Source organism: Plectrocnemia conspersa, unplaced genomic scaffold (genome assembly GCF_051122295.1).
Source record: "Plectrocnemia conspersa isolate PC_06_02 unplaced genomic scaffold, ASM5112229v1 ptg000003l, whole genome shotgun sequence".
Taxonomy (NCBI): Eukaryota; Metazoa; Arthropoda; class Insecta; order Trichoptera; family Polycentropodidae; genus Plectrocnemia; species Plectrocnemia conspersa.
Window position 1 is genome coordinate 23,294,310 of NW_028277167.1, and position 22,966 is coordinate 23,317,275.

At 28.3% G+C, this 22,966-nt stretch overlaps 1 protein-coding gene across 1 annotated transcript in view; it reads left to right on the plus strand.

The window, feature by feature from the left end:
* LOC148237000 (uncharacterized) overlaps nucleotides 1–22,966 on the plus strand; it is a 495,914-nt gene that overhangs the window by 430,871 nt on the left and 42,077 nt on the right. Inside the window, exons 8-9 of the mRNA XM_088183465.1 lie at nucleotides 18,586–18,735; nucleotides 19,086–19,229. Coding sequence (XP_088039591.1) covers nucleotides 18,586–18,735; nucleotides 19,086–19,229 — 294 coding nt within the window. The remainder of the gene's footprint in view (nucleotides 1–18,585; nucleotides 18,736–19,085; nucleotides 19,230–22,966) is intronic.

Here is a 22,966-nt window from a genome sequence, read left to right on the forward strand (position 1 = left end):
TAATTGTTCGTCTCACCAAAAATCTCTCATAAAGAGTGCCATGGATTGATACAGGAACGCATTCAACCAATAATCGCTTCTCCTCAAACACTTCTGAAATTCTCTCAATTGACATTTACGCTAAAATTTTTACTTCGGAGTACAAGACATTTGAACTTGAGAACAATCTGAACCTAAAATCAAAAAGAGGCTGAATAACTTCATGCCATCGAAAATCGCAGATGCTGCCGCTTCTCTCTTCGCATATACTCGAACGCGCTTACCGAAAACATGTTTCGATTGTTGCATAACGAATTTAATCATAATTTAATATAAATATGTTTTGTAAAATTAAGTCAGTGTATTCAAGTTAGTAATCATAAGTATAAAACGGCATATTTGAGATTTAAGCACACCGCTTTTTTTTAAATTATATTGAATGAAATGTTTTATTTTAAAACACCTTATAAAATGCTACACCACGATAACGTGCCTAGTCACATTAGTAAAGAAAAATATTCCCAAACTTTTACAACCTCTCTACGCTTTAGAATTCGCTCTTAGATTTGGAAGGTCGTTATCACGAGACTGTAAGAAACATTTAAAAGACTATAATCAATGTACTAAGTGGATTTGGATTCTGATACGATCACTTTTAGAATAACTGTGTCGTACTTTAAATAAACTATTTTCTAACTGTGTGAGTATTATAAACTATAAAAATTTTAATTTTTTTCTTGGAATATATTTCGTTTTTATTTTTTTATTTTACAAAAATAAGGAATATAGTTATGGACTTTTCAAATAACTAGGTTTGAATAGTATATAAACTAACAGGTTTTTTATTTATATTGTGTGTGTGAGATCAGAATAATGATTATGATTCTTAGATTTTCATTATCTTACGGATGAATAATTTAGATAAAATCATGCTAGGTTATCCATAATTACATCTATTAATTGTCAGCCGAAATGATTAATATTATATTACAAAATATATTACTGATTAATGTATTTTAATAACGCCTGTCATGTTGCAAAAATATTAATTAAATAAAGTAGATTTTCGGTTACTAATGTCCTATACATAAATTTATCTATTTTTATACTCACTAGAGAGTTAATGAATAATTTATTAAATCGAACTATCATTTTTCAATAAATTCTAGTACAGAAACACAGAGTAAAAATGATCCATTTATTTTAAATATTAAAGGCTTCAAATAAACGAGTACCTTTACTTACACCTTATTGATTTTGAATAACATTTTTTAATAAAAGAACGCGTTTGTTACATCGTCGATAAAATACGTTACCTTTGATATTTTCTCTTTTGAATTATTGTACGCTGACATTTAAAAGCTCGCAATAAAAACGCTTTATACACCCCTTATTCTGAGCTTTCAACTCCCAGCGCAAGTTCAAAAATTAAAACACACCGATGTTGAACATCTCGCAAGTGTTAAGGGAGCCGACCCACCCACTATGCCACCAACAATGGGGCGTTTAATACATTTTCACTTTTTGCTAACGACTTTCGACCTTACGAGGAAGGGTGGCGAGAGAAGCTATCGCGAAAGCTCGTCCATAATTTCAATGTTTGATTTCTTGTTGAATTTAAAGCTCGGCTTAAGCCAAAGGACGCCGTTCATGAATACAAAAGGGCACGTCCGCTAAGCGGGCAACTTGTATGCGAGATGTGACACTGGCGATACTGCTCTGTGAATATTGAATAGAGCGTACGAAAGCTTCCGAAACTGTCCCGTCAGAGACGGCTCCAATTAGGTGTACTTTGCGACAAAGACGTATGAGAGGTATTCTGGCTCTGTGTGTGTGTGTGTATGGTATATACTTGCCCGTTATCCGGTTAATAATTACGGATTAACTCATCCAGTTTTGCGCTAAAGCTGGATGTTACTCAGTTATGTACAGATCAATGGATGTATGTTGTATAAATATATATTACATAAGTGCGAATATTGCAATAAATTTAATACATAGCGCTATTTTACAGAAAGTACTGAAAAAAAATGTATTTAATGCTTTTTGTGTTACTAAAGTAATAAATAAGTATTTAGGTAGTATATTTTTATGAACTGTTCATATATATTTAATTAAACTTGGAGTTTTGATATATTTATATAATTCAACTAATATTTAAATTGTATGTAATGCAAAATCCTTTAAAATTAATTAAAGGCTAAAAATAACGGGATAATAGGTATTACATTTTTTATTTAAAATGTTGCTGTCATTCTTAATAGTAGACTATCTACTGTGCTTTATGAATTATTAAGCATCGATTCAGTTAAATTTGTATATCAAGTTAAAATATTGAAAATGTCATAGGGATCAGAATGAATAATAAAAAATAGCATTATAAAAAGTACTTTAATTCTGCTTTTAATAACACTGCGCCTATTTTCTATTTAATAAAATAGTTACTTTATATACCATTATCTTTATCTACCATACAATTCAAGGTTTACTCGATTTTTAAACTTTCATTAAAATCGCTGTATATTTCGCTTTTATTCTTAAACCTTGATTAAAAAAAATCCTCTATAAATTTGATATTGTTCCTTAGAACACTGTTCAAACTTTATAAACTATACTACATTTGCTTAAGTTTTGATGATTGGCTTTCACTTGGATATTTTATAAATATGTCCTTAAGCATAATCATATTTTATGACTAGCATATAGTGCCCAATATAATTTTAAAATCTCATGTTTATGAATTAACATTTTATTCGATACATTGATATTATTCTGAGAGAAACATAAAATATGTATTAAAATAAATTATTTATTGCAATAATAAAATTCCTAAATTATATATAAGTAAAGTACAAGTTAAAAAAATATAAATTTATTTAAAAAATACATTAAAATAACACATTTTTAAAGAAATTAATGCTTTTATTTATATTTGCATCGTTTTGGCAAATATTTATTTTTAGTTTTTGTTAATTTAATTCTATTAGTAATTATTTCTGTGCTCGAAAAAAATGTATAGGTTTCAGAGGGGTCGTCCCAAATATTTATATTTTAAAAGCAGATATATCTTATTTTTTATTTCTTGGTATAACTTAAAGTTTTTTACAATTTACAATTAAATTTATGTTCTGGACAAAAAACAGCAGTCACAGAAACATTAAAAATAATTAAAATATGTTTTAGGAGACAGTAGTGTTTTTTGATAATGCCCTTACTTGTTCCTTGTTTATTAAAGAAACGTTTAATAAACAATATGAACAGTTAATCCATGACTTCTTACAGTGATAGATTATGAGTAGCTGTAAAAAATACGCTGTTAGGTAAATATACTGCCATTTAAAAAACACAATTTTTAAGCAGTAAGAAAAAAAAGAACGTCTCTTTAAAAAGGATGGGTATTTAGAATTATTCCGATTTCACTTTCACGAAATTTTTTTAAGATGATTTTTAAAAACATCTTAAACAAGTTTTTTATTTGTTAATCATTTTTTATAAGTTATATATATGATACATTATTCATTTATAATATTAAGTACCTAAGCTTAATCTACAACATTATCAGTTTCTTAAAATTATTATTTTAGTCTAGATTATTAGGCCAATTATTTATTAAGAAAAAGTTGACAGTAGTTTATACGAACTGCAACCGAGAGAACCGCTTGATTCTCTCTTCGCATCTCTGGTTCAGACCAACGTCTAAAATTCAGAGTTGAACCCGCTTCAGATAACTTCACGTATAATTAACATATACAACCTGTACATTACGATCTTAATTATTGCATAAAAAATTATTAGCAATAAACTTTGTCCTAAAAACATTAGTTAACTTACCCGATTTAAAGGTCAGGATAATACTTTTGAATTTAAACGATTCGCTGCTGTTTTTACGATAGCTACAGACAGGCTTACACGTAATATATGAACGTTAGTCATTATAAGAGTTTTATTATTCAGCATTTCTCTTAGAATTTACGTGTTTGATCTGCAAAGAATCTCTTGTTAAATTCAAACAATTTGCGAAACGTTAGTGCACCCATCTTTGTCGGATGCTGCGAGTGATCAGCACGATTCGGTGTGTTTTATCACTCGAACGCCTCGGTGTTTGCCAAGAGACCGTAAAATATTCGCAAAAGACTTCCATCGTGTAGGAAATGAGGGTTTCCCCTTTGTGAAAGAGTCTCTCTAAAATAGTTTGCACTTATGCGAGCTAACGAATAAATTTAACTCTCGCCAAGTCTTTCTTGCGAGAAAGATTCTCTTTGACGTCCACCCGCTTCCATTTTTACATGTACATTTTCATTTCTCAAATATAAAAGCTTACATTCACGGAAAACGCTTTGTATATTATTACATCCATGCATCATTTACAATAAAAAATAAATTAAACACGCTTTTATATACTACTGAAAAACGCGTTTAACTGCATGTTTTAACTCGCTCAAATATAAAGGTCCAAATGGGCGCTTTTAATGCGCTTTTTAGCCTAGAGCTGAAATTAACGTATACGACAATCGTACATATGGTTCTAATGGATTCCAAATTGCCTTAATGGTACACATACAAAGTGCTAAAAAAAGTGTAAAGCGTAAAACTCGGGCGAGTAAAGTTGAAGTTTTAGCATGTCCCGGTGCAACTTTATATGAAAATGCATCTGTGAAAATTCATCTAAATATCTTTAATCTCAAGCGTTCATCTTGACGAAGCGAGTTTGCGACTGTGATAAAAGTTTAAATGAACCCGGACGGCTCCTCGTTTTGATTCTTGTTAATGAGACGCTTTTAATTGCTTAACTCGAAATTGTAAAACGCGTTACGGTGAAAACTGTTATCATAAAATATACAAGACTGAAGTTTCCCTAATTTTATTCTAAACTTGCTAACTTTATCTGACACTTTTTTAAATGAAGCTTATAGGCGTAATTTAATTATAAAACAAAGCATCTCTTTAGCACTTATTATTTTCACTGACAAAATTAAAAATATTTTTAACTTTCATAATTTTTTATATATATACTCTAAAACGCATCTTAGTTTTAATTAGGTACCTTAGTAAACGTTTATCGAACAAAAACAAATCGCCACAATATTTTTCTAAAAATGTAAATTAAATATTTTCGATAAGTATATAAAAGATAGGGTCTGATTTCAATTGCTTCTGATAATAACTTTATTAAATAGATTTAATAATGGCAAAATTATATTCCATGACTTGCTTTAGAATGTGTTCTAAGTTTGTTTTGTATAAAATAGCAATTCCATTTGCAAAAATATTTTATCTATCTCCCATTATATTTATACATATGATAGAAATAATGTATCTGTCATATTAAACAATAGACCGTCACATGTTTTTCTCTCGGAATGAACTTGCAAGATATCTCTAGCAAGTCCGCCGAGATTAAGGTGTAAGGTGTAGGGAAAACCTCCCCATCTATCTCCTCATGCCAGGATGAATTTAAACAAAGAAACAGCAGTACGTGTATCGGCTGCGAGAGATAAACAATGTATTCGGTTCTATAAATCACACCTAACCTTCCTTCGCCATATCTTTATCCGGCCAAGGTGGGAGCTGCGCCCCACGACACAAGAAGAAAAAGGGGGCCAGCTCGTGTGTAATATAAAGAAAGAAAAAAACGAACGAAACAGAAACTCGACGCTGAAATGTATTATTCATTCCACCCCGAGACTTCTTTTGTGGTGTGTCGCCCTCAAGAGTGAAGGGATTCGCGTCTTAATCGCATCAAAGGGCGGGAACTTTGGGAGATTTGAGAAAATTGGGGCGCATAAGCTAGGTGCCCGTATTTTTATTTACTTTAATGCGTTCTAAAGTTGAATAGGATGATATGTAAATGTTTTAGGAAATACACTTCAATTCAATCGCATATTTTTCTGAAAGTTTTAAGTTAACCTATGTACATATGTACTTTTTTATTGCCTTTAGGCGTAAATTTGATGCTCGAGCCGAAAACATGAATCTTATGAAACTTATCAAATTAGCTGAGTATCCAAAAGGAAAAGGAGAGCACATAAAATACGCTTGACGTGATACTAACACGTTACCTTTCGCGATAAGTTAAAAACAAACATGTTTATGAAGAGTGAATATTTCTCACTGTTATTCAAAAAATATATTACTAACATATTATTTTCTATTAGAATATAGATATTCTTTCTAAATATTTAAGTAATTTTATTTGCTAAGCACTTCATTAGTTTTATTTATATATTTATTGTAAATGTTTCATTGTAACATGACAGGCGTTACCTAATGCGTTACAACTAGTGTTTCTTCTTGAAAGTTTCTCTAGAAAAATATCAAATCGAAATTTTATAAACATTTTTTATTTTATAGAATAAAATTTATACGAATATTTTTAAAAGCTTTACAACCACTGCCCTTTTTATAACGCTGCATAAATAATGGCCTAATATGCATACTTTTTGCAAGGTATAAGGGTCTAGGAATGACAATAAATTGTTTAAAAAATTGTAACACTTAAACTCGTAATAAAATAAGACACTTAGATAAGAAACCTATCTAAAGGTGTTTGTGACAGATGTTTTAAAATATTCATACTTTCTCGGAAGATCGAAAGTATTTGAATGTACAACAATTTTTTTGTGATTTTTTACTCTAACCGTCCAGCAGATTTGTCTTTGCTTTAATGATCTTAAAATCCACTCCGTTAGGAATAAATTAAGCATGAGAATCATAAGAATGCAAAACTAAAATATTTACAAAATATTTTTCGATAATCTAAAATTTTTTTTATTAGCAACAGCTGCTATTGACAATTGTCTCACGATTATTATTAACAGCCGAAGGGACCTTAAATTTTTTAGTAAAACAATTATAGAATATCAATTCTGAGCTAAGCTCAAAATTTTAACTGGCAATTAAGGAGAAATTATATATTCTGAGAAACCAGACATTGATGTCATTAATTATTTTTTTGCAAAATCCAGAATCTTTCACCAGTCAAAAATAGAATTACTTCTTTAGTTAGTCTTCAAAAGCTTCAGATCTTTAGATTATTTAATGGCTCGACAAATTTTAAGGACCCTTGCGACTCTATTAAACCATTAGAATCCATTGAATAAATTGGAAATTTATCATTGGCGCAACCAATACATTCTGAAGGCATCTATGTCATGCCAAATTTATTTTATATTTTCTAAAGCCATTTTTAATGACTTGCTGATAAATTTCTAGTGTTTTATTTCATTAGCTAGAGATACCTCTATTAATATATCTAAGTAAAAAAATTTAGCAATTCCTAACCATTTTACCTGGAATTGTTAAATTACTAAAATTCATCGTAAATACTGTTAATCCATTAATGAATTTTGATCAATCGCTCGAAACCTTGACGTGTTAATTGCTAACCAAGGTTCTCAATCTATAAATTTTTGTCTTTACATTTACTTACATATTTTTTTTTAAATAAATTACAATCAACTCTATAATTAGACAATATATTTTGAGAGCATTAAGTTCCGAATCGTGAAGTTAATGTTGATAAATAAATTGTCATATATTTATTATTTTGTGCCCTATTATATATCTATATCGTCACAAGGATTCATTACGCTGAGTGTTTTATTTTCAAGAGTAGTCCTTCAGTTGTACGATATATTTTTGCGATACATTTTTCATGCTGAAGGATATCATATATAAAGGTTGATCCAACTACAATTTCCGAACTTTTTTTAAAAAAAAAAAGAAACATAGCTTCGGTTTTATTTTATTATTTTAACATTTGCTGTAATTCACTAATTATGATCTAAATTAAATGGCTGCTTCAAGACCTTTTGCAGAAGCCGATTCTTTCGATATAATTTTTTTTGACTAAAGATAGAGCGAAACGTTTGTTCTTTTGTCATTACATTTTCCGGTGGTTTTTTATTCAGGTAGTGGTCCCAACATCTGTAACGGGTACAGGATATACCCTAAATAAATTATATATAAATAATAGATAATAAGCCTGGTTTTTGTGATTAAATAAATTTGACCGCCGTGGATTCAATCAAAAAAAAGTTTTTGTTAGGTATATGAAATTTCGATACTGACTTAATTCTCTACGTCATGGTCCATTTTGTAACTTACCCAGCTATTTGGTTATTTGAAATGCTTTACCTTCGCAATTCTATCTCCGTCTAATATTAAGCCTACGTGGCCCACGGGGAGCTTGCTTAAAATCATAAATTGTGTTTTATCGACGTTTATTCATAGGCCCTTTTTCATACATCCTTTATTTACACTATCCAATGATATATGAAGGTCGTTAATGGTCTCAGCAAATATTGCTGTGTCATCAGCATAATGAATGTTAATTGTTTTTTTATTGATTTTTTTATCTTTGTCCCTGGAGCTTTTTTTTAAATAGTGTTATGAAATATAAATCGGAGATAGAACATATCGCTCTCTGTATTGAAATATTTTCGGTTTGATCCCATTAATACTATTACTGCAGATTAAATCCCATACAAGTTTTTAAGAAATTTTTCATCTCTGTCGTCTAGCCAATGTAACGATATAGTCGTGTTTCTGTTATTTTAAAATGCTATTGTTGTTTTAAAGTGCTTTTTTAAAATCTGTAAAGCAAATAAAACAGATTTACGAATTTCGTGACATCCTAAATTTTTTTACAGTTCCTAAGCCATGGTATCTTATCTGCTCATACACATACATACATATATTCAACAGATTTGTGTCTTATCTGCTCATACATACATACATATATTCAACTCTTATCTGCACATACATACATACATATATTCAACAGATTAAACACAATCAAAAACTACTAAGTAGTGAGACAACAGATATTATTATTTTATTTTATTTTATTAATTTATTTAGCTTAATAGCTAATCTTTACATCTAACAAATTTAGTAAACATATATAAAAATATATAAAAAATACATAACAGAAAGAAAAAATATACAATAATAAAGACTTAATATTATAATACTTTATTTCTATATGTACGAAGGTGTTTTTTTATTCCATTTATAAAACCCGTTATATTTTTGCTGTTTTGGATTTCTCTTGGAAGACTATTATATAAATTAAAACCTCCGTACATAATTCCCCTAGCCGTACTCGTTTTCTTATACTTAATTATTTTTAAATTTTCTTTATTTCTAGTATTATATTTATGTACATCTTTATTTCTTATTAAATACTTATTAAAATAGTGTGGTAACATATTATTTTCTAACTTATATATAAATACTAATACATTCATACTCAATATTTCTTGAACATTCAACCATTCTAATCTATCAATCATACTTTTACAATTAGTTAATCTATTTTTATTTAAGATTACTCTCATTGCCCTATTTTGTAATTTTTGCAACATTTGTTTATCTAATTTATTCAACATATTTAAAAGTGTTGCACAATAATTAAAATGGGGCAATATTATACTATTGTAAATTAATTTTTTTGTATTTATACTTAATATATTTCTTAATCTAGATAATAAACCTATTTTTCTACTAATTTTTTTTAATATGTAATTACAATGTTCTTTAAAGTTTAATTTTGTATCAACAATTACTCCTAAATATTTTATATTATCCACTATTTCTATATTAGAGTTATTTATTACTATTTTGGTACTATCATCTAACACATTTTTATAATTAATAAACATACATTTAGTTTTATTCTCATTTAATTTAAGTACATTATTCTTTAACCATATCTCTAACACACCTAATTCATCATTCAAATTACTCACAACTTCTTCAATGTTATCACCCATGCAATAGATCAATGTGTCATCCGCAAATAGATGAACTTTACATTTTTTTACGTTATTAACTATATCATTTATATATAAAACAAACAACAATGGTCCCAATTTAGACCCTTGTGGTACTCCATAATACACTAACCTCTCTTCAGAACATACATTATTTATCTTAACTTTTTGTTTTCTTTTATATAAGTAATTATTAAACCATCTCAAAACTATATCACTTATACCTATACTCTCCAATTTCTTCATCATTATTTCTCTGTCTATTGTTTCGAAGGCTCTCTTGAAATCCAAGAAAACTGCTCCAATGATTTTGTTTGTATCCTTAGCCAACAGCCAATCATTTATCACTACTTGTAATGCAGTTTCAGTGGAATGCTTTTCTCTGAATCCCGATTGTTGTTCACATATTATGTTTTGAGAAGTAATAAATTCCTTTAATTGTTTGATTACTACTTCTTCTATTATTTTTTCTATACACGGTAGCATGTTGATTGGTCTCATTTCTTCAACTTTTTTACTATTTTTTATTTTAGGTATAGGTACAATAGTAGCAATCTTTAAATTTTCAGGCATTTCTCCTAATGAGAGTGCTTTATTTATTAAATAATTTAATTTAGTTCCTATTATTTCCCATGTTTCTTTAATTATATTTATATCTAGTTCATCAGTACTAGTTCCTTTTTTAAATTTACATATTATGTTATGAATTTCATCTAATGATACTGATTTAAATTTACTAAATTTTACAATTAATGTTTTATTATTATATTGTACTAAATTACTAATCCTTGGTATTGAATTTACAATTTCTTCTATGCTCTCAATGTAATATGTATTCATCTTTTCTGCCATTATATAAGGATCTTGATATATATTTCCATTAATTTCCATTTTTATTATGTCGTTTTTCTGAGTTGGATTAATTAATTGTTTTATTGATTTCCACATCTTATTTGGATCATTTTGTATTTCATCTATCAATTTTTCATACCATTTCTTTTTAGCCATTCTTAATACTTTGACTGCCATATTTCTACATTGTGTGTATGTTTTCCATTTTTCATTAAAGACTTTATATTCTATTTGTTCTGTTTTTAATATTTGAAAAATTTTGTATGACTCATCTCTTTTCTTTATAGCATTTTTAACATCATCATTAAACCACGGTTTTGGGTTGTAACGATATTCCTTTTTAAAATTATATTGACTTTTTGTTTTACAATCTACTATATTCTTATAAATTTTGTTCCATATCCTATTAACATCCATATTATCTACATTCCAGTCACATTTTTGTAATTCTAATCTTAATTTATTAAAATTAATTTTTTTAATTATATCAATTTTTTTTGTTTTTTTAAACTTAAGTTCATTATGTTTTTCTATATAAATATATACAATTGAATGGTCAGTTATTCTTGGAGTTGATTTTACTTCACAATAAATTTTTTTGTTGTTGGTAAATACTAAATCTATTAATGTGCTCGATCTATTATTAGTCCTTGTATTTTCTTTGACACATTGTCTTAAACCAAATATATTTGATATTTTTTCTAATTTTGCTGTGTAAAAATCTTCACATTTGTTCCAATTAAAATTCCAATCTCCAATTAAAACAGTATCCAAAATTTGATCAAAACTCCATTCTGCAATATTATTTATAAATTCTATGAACAAATTCGGATTACTATTTGGAGATCTGTATGCTATACATAATATTATGGGAATTTTTTCAATAAAAATCTTAACTGTGATAGACCAGTATGTCTTATCTTGATTATTTTTAAATATAGTATTGAATTTTATATCATTTCTAATATACAGTATAACACCTCCTGTATGTCTGGAATTAGAATCACATCTAATTATATTATAATTGCCAATATTTAGTTCAAATTCTTCAATGTCATTTGTGATATGGGTTTCAGTTAACCCTAAAAATATTGGATATTCCTTTTCAGTAATTAATTCTATTTCCTCTTTATGTTTTAAATAACCTTGTGCATTGATTAATATCCCAGTTACTGATTCTTGTTTCCCATATGAACTTGATTTTTTTAATTGCTATACTATATTATATTGTATTTTATTATAGTAATTTTGCTCGTATCTTTTATAAATTGAACAATTTCTATCCATGGAGTTGTGTTCCACATTCAAATTAAGATTTAGTAATTTATTTGCTCTACAGCAATTCACACAGTTTTCTTTTTTGTTGCATTGATTTATTAAATGTTCTTCCGAACCACATTTTATACAATTTTTTTTATTTTTACATTCACTGGCTTTGTGATTATAACCATAACAGTTATAACAACGGTATATGAATATGTCTTCATATACTTTACACCTATCCCATTCAATATTTAATTTGCCTACATCCATTATATTTTTAAATGTCGTAACATCTACTTCAATAATAGCATCATACTTATTAAATTTGTTTTTTTTAATATATTTTACTTCTAAATAGCATTTGTTTTCTTCTACACATGTGTTTTGTTTCATTATACACTTTTTTAGTTGATCATATTTTAATTCTTCAGAAATTCCAATTATTTTTATTTTTGGTTTCTTTAAATTTCCTACTTTTATATTATATTTATCTCCTAGTTTTTTTACTGCATCTGTCGTAATTTTCGATGCATCTTCTTTACTATCACATGTAATTATTATACCTCCTTTGCTTATTGGTCTTATATTTTGTATTCCAACTTCTAATTCTGTTGGTTTAATTAAATTTTTGCAATCCTTTTTTGTCTGCTCAATATTTTGCAAATTTTTAGGTATAATTATCGCAATATCTTTTCCTTTTTTTACGATTTCCGAATAATGTTTTTTTTGCATTTTATTTTTAATAATGTTGTTATTTAAATTTAGTTTATCCTTTATATTATAAACATCTTTTCTAACTTCATTTAATAACTCAAATATTGAGTTATTATTTTCATTTTTATTATTTACATCGTCCCTATTATTTTTTAACACATCTAATAAATGTTTATACATAATATCAAATGTATTAGTTATAATGGTTTTTTTTTCTTTTGATAGAATATTACCATTTGATAACAATACATTTAATTTTGTTTTTAATTCATCCATTTCTTTTATTCTGTTTTCTGGCGTAATTACGCCCGCTATATTCACGCCGCTATCGGCCATTTTTTTATGTAACAATACTAATTATTTCTATCTTATACTATTTATATATTATATTAATCAATCTATTTATACTATTTATTAAATTGTGCTACTTACGCGCAAATATCTGCCGGTTTTCACCTCCAAAGGGGTTGGTTACCACAATCTTGGCTAATTGCACGGCAGACACATGCACATACGATGAACACAAACAACTGATGATGACAATCAAATTTCCATTATTTTGTCAATTATATTTAACAATTAATAGATGTCACTATGCACAACCATGTTTATTTTTTTAATAACTGATCCGTGAGATTATGAAAATCTAGGAATACCTAATCTGTGATGATAGATCGAAATATAAATTATATAATAATCTCTAATTCCGATCTCTCAGACCCGATAGAAATTGAGAAACACTCGGGTTCATATGGGATTATTAGTATTAGTATTTGTATTAGTCACTGAATTATACCACTGATCTATCGTTCTGGTTATATGGATTAGTAACTAATGTCTTAGTCACTCTGTGGGATGAAAATTAAACCGTTTACTTAATACGGGTCACTCGGTAGAAGGCATGTCAATCCTTCGGATGAGAGCGATTCTGGTTGTATTTACCAAGCGTCTATATTAATATTTGTTCTCGTCTTTTAGGGAGTATCGAAATGAAATTCAATAATAATATCCGGTCACAGTAGCAACCGACTCTCCGGATATTGGACTGACATGACCCGCGTTCGTTGTAATGTTCGCTAAACAATCACCATGTAATAAGAACCGACGATACGTGGTTCGAGTTTTAGGGTTAAATCGGCAACTATCCATTATCAATTTACAAGGGCGGTGAGCCGCACCCCGCGGGGGGCGTTTAACCAAAATTGAAAGTCGGGCGATTTATTTTCGTCAAATTGAAATCTTCCCATCCCCCAGCCGAGGAACATTAGGGCGGAATCAACGCTTTTCCGTTCATTTTCCAACCATTTCTATTCCGGCACACGTCTGTTCCCAACCCCTCGGCCCCATTGACTTCCATATGGAATGCTCGAAGAAGGAGATAAGCCCTTTGATACTTTTACCGCCGAGGCAGCACTTTTAACGGCAGCGCCCTCGGTTTCTGTAACTAGAGGAGCTGCAGACATGGAGATATATTTTTATAACACCCTCGGTGTTTCTTCGCCGTTTCTTTTATCTTCCGTTCGATCTTATCGCAATGCCAAACCATCCACGCATAAGACGCAGAGCTTAATTAAGATTATTTAACAAAAAAATACAAATAAAAGTTACATATGCTTAAAATAAATACAAATACATACATAAATAATTTAAATAAATAAAAAAAAGCTAGGTTGTATAGTGACACATTTTGATTATACGATGTAAAATTCGTTTATAATTAATACATTAATAAGACGATGAAAATGATTTACAAACTGGTTTCAGTCTCGTGTCTCATAGCTTAGTAGTTGTAGATTATGTTCTCATTGGGATAACACGAAGATTTCAACCAAAAAACGTTGTTCTTAGAAATATTTTTAAAAAATAACATATTCCAGGTATATTGAAAATAGCAGTTTGATTTTTTTTCAATACCATGATAACGACTTTAGCCATAACATATATTAAAGTGGGAAATTTCTGTTTTACGTTCGAAGAAAATTGCTTTGAGTACCTTATCTTAAGATATTAAGCAACAAATGATTTGGTAATATTTCACTATCCTTTCTATGTAGTCGTTTATTTTTAAAAATCAATTGAGATTTTATTATAAAATAGCCAAAAAAATTTCGTTGTTTCAATGCTACAAATAAAACGGTAGATTGAATAAAATAAAAACATGTTATTATTGTGTTTTTTTTCATATTAAGCATTGTTCCACAAATTTTAATTGAAAATATTAGTATTTCGCTCAGACATCTCTTAAAAAGCATTTTTTTTGTTATATTATGTAATCCTAAAATTAATGTAATTTTTTTCTTTTTCCCTTGATACCTGATTACATATTTTATAATATCTGTATTAGTGCACAACTGAACTTCACATTCCAATATTTAGAAAAAAATTGATCCCTAAGATTTACGATGGCAGAATTTTTATCAATTAAATAATTTATACAAAATTGCATGTTAAAAATTGTCAGCTATAAATATTTTTGAAGTGAAAGGTAATTTATTAGAAATTCGTAAATGTAAAAAAATTATGATATTGAGAATAGTATCGAATTAATGAGACCAGTAAAGATAGACATGGTTGCAGAAATGGAAGCAAATCTTTCGCAAACTATACATAAGCTAGCCGAGAAACGGCTAAAAATCCTGTCCAATTCAAAAATTCATAGAAAATTGAAGACAAGGTGTATGTGTTTCACACGTATTGAGCCAAGAGCTTTTGAATCATGAAGCTGGTCGCTTTTTCTCGATATTTTGATAACCGGAGATGAGAATGGGTATTATACGACAACAATCGTCGTAGTAGACAGTAGTAAAATCTACATCGAAACCCAGACTCACTGTAAAAAATATTTTGTGTGTATTGTGCGATTGTAAAATATTGTGTTAAACAAAACTTAAAAGAAGCAATTGAAAAAAATTATAAAAGTCAACAATAGTAAATAATTTTACAACACGACAATGTGCATCCCTTTGTTGAAAAATCGATTCTCGAAAACATAAAGGAATTTGGGTGAAAGATTTTATCTAATCCAAAATTGTAAAATTTAATATTATTTAAAGATAAAATCGACGTATAAAAAAAATCGGAATTTTATCAATAAAATTTGCTAATATAACTTTTTAAATTATATAAAAAATTTTAAGTTTTTTTTAACCAATTTTATAAGTATTTTAAATGTTTATTTTTTATTAATAATAAAAATAAACAGATTTTTATATTTTTAATTATAAAGAATGCCAAGCTAAAGTGTGTAATTATTATAAATACAATTTTTTTTTTGTATGAATATATAAATAATCGGAAAATTATTTTATGATATTATTTGCAACTATAAATATTTTTACTGCCTGCGTTGATTTTAATATTTGTTTCACAACGATGCATCTCTTTTACTGAATAAATATTACAAGACAGAAATTTAAGAGTTATACTCATACGCACAACATTGTTTGTTTTGTGATCTTTCGCTGAACAGTGAACATTTAATCAACTAGATATTCATTCATTCCAGTCGTTCCAGTCAATTTAGAATTAATAAAACCTAATTGGTTAATCAAGTAGATACATATTTCTGAGCTTAAAATATATTTATACTCGATTTTAAAAGTATATGTTCATATAAATATTTTGTTATATAACTATATAATTTACACATATTCAATAGCAAAAATATGTATTATAAACTAGATGTGTTTCTTAAACAGTTTATATATTTTATTGATTCCTTCCTAATTATTCAATGGCGACATAAAATAATATTTATAACCCAGCATCAACGTTGATGCTAGATTTTGGCTAAATTTTCACAGATTCAATCTCGATTTTTTTTTATTGACCTTAGCGAAAATGTTTTTTATTGCGTATTTAACGTAGCGGCGGATATAGTCGTAAATTTTTATCGATACACAATAAAATATTGCTCCAAAGTATCTATATTATACAAATATTTATGAGTATGTTTGCCAGACGCCGAAAGGGGAAAAGGAAACGAGCACTAGGCATCAATCTAACGGCCGGACCTTTATTGAAAGACATCATGTGTACGCGAAAAGATGTCGCAATGAAAATTGGAAAAGTTCAAGACACTTTTTGCTTTACTTAAGAAGTGAACGAAAATCATAAGCGAATAAAATAACATCGTAGCTATTGGTTTGGAGGGTTTTGGAAAGTTTGCAATGTGGCGTTTTATCTCATGGCCGACCATCCCTAGACGTCATAAAGTTAGAGGGATGATAGAAGCGAAATATCATCCCCTTAAGTCAGTGGGATTAAATAAATGGAGACGTTTCAATTTACCTATGGATAAATGCAGCTGTTTACATTCCGCACGATCGCCTCGCTTCTTTAGAATAATAAAACATTGATATTCGTCGAGCAGCACCCGAGAATAACAAAGGGGGTATTTTTACTGCTGCGAGACTGTTTTATTATAGTATATATCTACACAAGAGGCCTGAAATATATTTTACCTACAACATATAAATGAAATTATTGCTAATTCAAATATATAACATTACACTTGTGTCTTTGAGCTTAACAGTTAAAATCTAAAAATATATATGTATAATCTCTGCTCTTTGAGAAAATATTTGTAGCTGTATAATAAGTATTAAGACAATATTTTTATATTTAATGTTTATTTATTAGTACATCGTATAGCCAAGTTATTTTAATACAGACATGTAATGAAAATTCAGTAGTTTCCAAAGTAATATACGATCACAGAAATTATGGCATTTATTGCAACGTATCTTGAGCACTCGCTACGTCTAATTTATCGGCAAATGTACCGATCGTAAGTTACACATGGCAACACAATTGTAAGCCAAATCATCAAAAGGTTTCACCAAACCTCCCCCATAACCATCATACCTTCAACGCTGTTCGAATCTATATAGTTTAAATTACCCTCGAATAACGACCACCCGTGCATCGAAAAGGGGTGGTGGTGAAACGATTCGGTCCCACCTTCGAATACGCACTCTGTCAATTTGCGAACGTTCCACGCGAATTCATACGTATGTGTGTATGTATGTATGCATATATATGCTCATACACCTTCGCCAAGTTCAATTTCAAATATTAGTATAGGACTATAAACGTCAAACGTACAAAACAAACGGCCCCCGCTTCGCCCTTGTGTGGCACGGCGCATACGTATAACGTACAGGGTGGCTCAAAATTGGAGAAACCCGAAATGTGGACGCTTATTATTAAGTGGCCAGTGAACGTACCTAATATCGCTGAAGCTCTTAAATCTTACTGTTTGGTTGATTTAACCAATCTAAATAATTGAATAAAAATGGTACCACATACCAATAATAATGAGAACATCTGGTTGATGGAAATTTCATATAATACATATCCCATAATCTAATTATCGATTTTAATCTAAGGAAATGATTTTAAATTTAATTGCTTTGACAGTAAATTTGGTTGCGTTGTTTGAAGTCGTGTCAATGATGTAAATGTGTGATAGAGGAAGACTTGGAGCGAAGTAGTAGTCCGAGCGTCGAGGCGTAGTGGAGTCGATTGTGGTGCAAATACGCCGTACGACTCGTAAAAATGCGGGTGTACCTCTCAATGCTAGATCCGCAAGCACTGCTCGTGGAACTTCAGATGCGCGTGTATTTCTTGACATTCTATAAAATATGAACAATCAATTGCAGAAAAATAAATCGTACAGTAAATTAATAAATACATTAATTATGTTTATACATACAATAACTTGATATAAATTTAAAAAAGCGCATTTAAATAAAATAAGATCATTCATAAGCAAATACTTTTTAACTTTTCCTTATAACATATTTACCATATTTAGTATATTACACGTACTTTTGTTTAAGCTGTATAATACACCTCAATTTATGTACATTGTGTGTGCATAATGTATTAACATGCCTGACGAATTCGCAATTATAGCTGAATTCTGACAATTATATCTGTAAATCTTGGCAGGGTTTATTTATGTCAATCAAATTCACGTTTCACGAATTATTTTCAGGTGCTGTTCATGGACACGAATTCGCACAGTTACGTCAGAGAGGATGGAAGATGTGAATTTTTGCTCAATACGTTCGATGCAAGTTCAGGAATTTTGAGAAATCCAAGACATTCGCTTCCACCAAACACTACTTGCAGATATCATTTTCAGGTTAGTTAAATCTCTAATAACTGAGAAACTGTAAAGTTAATAAAATGTTACGTACTTCATATAGTAATATTGAAATTTTTTAGTTTCGCATGACAAGAGTTCGATAGTAATATTAAAGTGTAAAGTTTCGTTTTTTTCTTTTATAAATTTAATTTAAATATAGTCAGCTGTATAATGAACCCAACTTATTAATATTCCAAAGTAAGAAATTAATTTCTCTCTTTCACTCAACTAAAACAAATAAAACTTTTAACAAAGTAAAACAGAATTTCATATGAAACTTTGAGAGTATATTTTTAACTTTTAATTTAAAATTCATGATATAATTTACCATAAAATTAAATTTACAGGGTCGAAGTAATGAGATCGTTTGGATATCGTTCATCAAATACTATGCAGCATCTCCTGATTTGGCCACTTTTGATCAAAACACGGATTGCAACGCGCAATTGAGAATATGGGACGGTCAAGTGGATAGCGAAACTGACGATAAGGTATGTAAAAAATAAAATTATTTACTTAGAATTTATAAAAAAAAAACATATATTTAGCAAACAATTCGGTGATAAATGTATGTTGATATTCTTACAAATAATATATTATTTCCTACCTTATATTTTGAAAATATGCTTATTATATAAATAAGGTTTTAAAGTAGTAGTATAAAGTAACATGTTTCTTCTCCCTTGTGAACGCTTAAATTAAATTTTATTCGCGAGACTGAATCTCAGCAACTCGAAGCAAAAAAGTCAATTGTATGAAGATTTTTGCTATTTTACAATGTGACTTTTGAGTTACTTTGAAACGCCTTTGGCCTTTCGTCTCACGTAACTGAATGTATTTGATTGAAAAAAGTTTGCCAATTCAACTCGACGTATTGCTGAAAAAGCAATCATGTGGCATAATTTATTACAATTATTCTTACTATGTATTCTACTGATTTTAATAGGACATAGATAAATGTAATTCAAGTATATTTTATTCAATTTCATTTTCTAAAAGAGTAAGAAAAATATATTAAAACTAAATTTATAATTTAAAATTATCTTCATGGTTATCTTATTCTAAAATGATTTTAAAAAATGCTTATGTTATATTAATTATCTTTGCCAACCACAATAGAACAAATAAAAGCCTAATAGTTACAATGAAGCTTAGCGAAATTAAAAGATTATTAATAAGTCAATATTTGGGATAATTATATCAAAATAATATAAAAACGCATATTTTTATTATGTAGTATATCTAAACATATTTTTTCAAAATAAATATGTATATATAAAATTGGTTTAACGAGGCTTGTGTATTCGAAATTATTTCTGCAATTCATTTTTATACATAATTTAATATTTATGTATTATTGTCCTTTTCGTTGTTTTAATTTATATGTAATCATATTAAATCATATAAATTGTTACTCTTGTTTTATGATTTTTTCATACGAGAAATTATTCGATAATTTTGGCAAATTTACCAAGAAAATAGAGATTTAAAATAAAAATCTGTTTAATTAGTTATATTCAATAAAATATACAAAAAAATTTTAAAGTTAAAAATAACATGGTTGACCAGATGATATGTGTAAATGTCACATCGCTATTGTTCACCGTTGCGGAGAATTTATTGTTTTCTTCAGATGCTCCTATTACTTTTTTTTCCAAAAATGTAATTCATTTTAATTTGTCAACTTACAAACGATAACAATTTTGTTGTTGTATATCTATAGTTGTCTCACTTCTCACTAAAGAAATGGATCTTAATTGACACGGCCATTCTAAGCACACTGCATGCATAATATTTTTGTGACAAGAGCCTAATAAACTCTTACAATTAACACATGCTTTAGAAAAAAATACGGTATAAACAACTGTATTAAAATCACTTCCATATTTACTAATCTGGTGTTTTTATTGTCCAAATATATTAACTTCTTTACTTACTTATCTAGCATATTTTGAATATTTAAGAACCATTTGAAAAATTTTAAAAATCCATTCAATTAAGAAACATGATAAAGATGCTACCATCCAAATCATTTTTTCGGTATTTAATTTAAGGAACAAGCAATACTTTTAATGTTAGATTTAGAAAAAGCCTTTGACACAGCGTAAGCTTTACAAACATAAGACCCTTGACTATCGACTTTACTTGATACCTGATAAGTACAAGTTAGTTATTTCATTAAATAAAGAACACTCATTACCACTAGACTTTTTAATGTAAGTTTTTTATGCATTTTTTCATTTCACTACAAATGATATTTTTAATTTTAAAAATACAGTCTGAGTTAAAGCGGTTACTCTTCTTACTTTTATAAGGGTCGTCTCGGTTTATTCAGCATAGCTCCGTTCGGTGCAACTGAAAAAAGAAAGTCAGAAGTGAAGTTGTAGTTCAGTATTTAATGGCAGAAGTAAATTTCTGACTAAAGTGTCTTGAGGCATGAGTTTAGTACAGCATTCAATGATTACGGGCAGAACCAGATTTTTATTTTATTTTATTCAAATAATTCATTGTATAATGTAACAAATAAGTATCATTACATATTTTTCCTAATACATATAATATTATGCTGTATAAATCAGTTTAAATGCCAACTTTGCTATTTTATGAAATATAATTATTAAAAAAATTGCAATCCAGAGATGCTGTGTTTGAGTGTCAAAGGTGCATACCTTTGCATTTGGCACCGACCCTTGCTCTTGTTCAAGTAAGGTTCGCAGTTTTTATGCTCTGGAACTGTTATTATTTACCGTTTATTATCTGCTCAGATCACCAACGAGAAAAAAAATGTTTCGTAAAAATCAAAGACACAAATTAATTAGCTTATTGAAATATTTTACCGATTTTTTCGCGACTTTTCTCGTCGCAACGATTATGAATAGTCATGAAAATAAAAAGTAATTTTAACATAGCAATTAAATAAATATACAAATAATTAATCAGACTGATTTAAACATATGTATATTTGCTAGGGATGGAGTAACAGTGCAAATATTTTTTTAACTGCAAGTAATTTTAATTAATTATACTTTAAAAATAATTTTCATAACATACACCAATTAAAAAAATATATACGAAGCACATATTCTAAAAATTATAAGCAATATTATCTTCACACCAGAAAATACTTCAAAATAGTTTTTGTAACCACACTAACCTATTTAAATTTGAATATGAGCACAAAATTCCAAAATACTTTTATATCTTAAACCATATGAAAAATATTGAATTAGTACTTAATTTTTTTCAGTATTTTTTGTTTTAATGTTAACAATTAATATTCAATATTGTTATATTAACACTTTACCGACCGCTCACGCCATATGGAGTGCGAGCCTGCCGAACGTTAAATACCGCGCACGCCATATGGAGTGAGCGGTAGCTATGATTTCGTTATCAAATTAAAAATATATGCTTAGAGATTTTTTAAGATTTTTTTTTGAAAAAAATTAAATATTAGTATGAAGTTTCATTTGATATTGAAAAAAAATATTTAATTACTGTGCCTGGCCTTATTATTAGACACGTTTGTCTATATATTATAATTTGTTTATATATTATAATTTTTAATGCAGAAATTCGTTTTTTTGCTATTTTATTATTTTTTATAGCATTAGTTATTGAAAAAGAACTAATTTAGTTGTGAGAAGTCATAAATTCTATTTTTTTAATTCAAAACAAAAATAAAAATATTTTTCACTATGCAATTCGGGACTATATTTAAAATATTTTGTATGTCCTTCTTTAGATTAAATAAGTGCCTGAATTTACTTTATAAACGTTGTTTAATTTTTGAAGGTTCAAAGTATGATTCTATTCCCGAATCACCTTCTCGATTAGCTCTCTTTTAGTGGTTATTTCGATTTTATCAATCTCTTCTTCAAATGCTCCCAAATATTCTCGACGGTATTTTTGTTTTGCAAGTATGCAAAATATCTTCCCAGTGTTATCAGTAAAAATTAACAACAAAATCATATATAATAAAGATATAGTTCAAATATAATTGAGCTGCCTTTGTATTTCTTTACTTGTGTCTTATAATATAATCAGGTACTGTTTATCTATACAAATTCGAAAATCCATTTAAAAACTATATATTTATATCAAATATATTTTGTAAATTCTTTCTACTTTGCATTTTTTTAAGTACACTAACATTTTTTGTGAGTTAATCTATTAGATAGTACCGGTTTCCCGAATTTCTAAATTGACAGATTAGCGAGATTATATC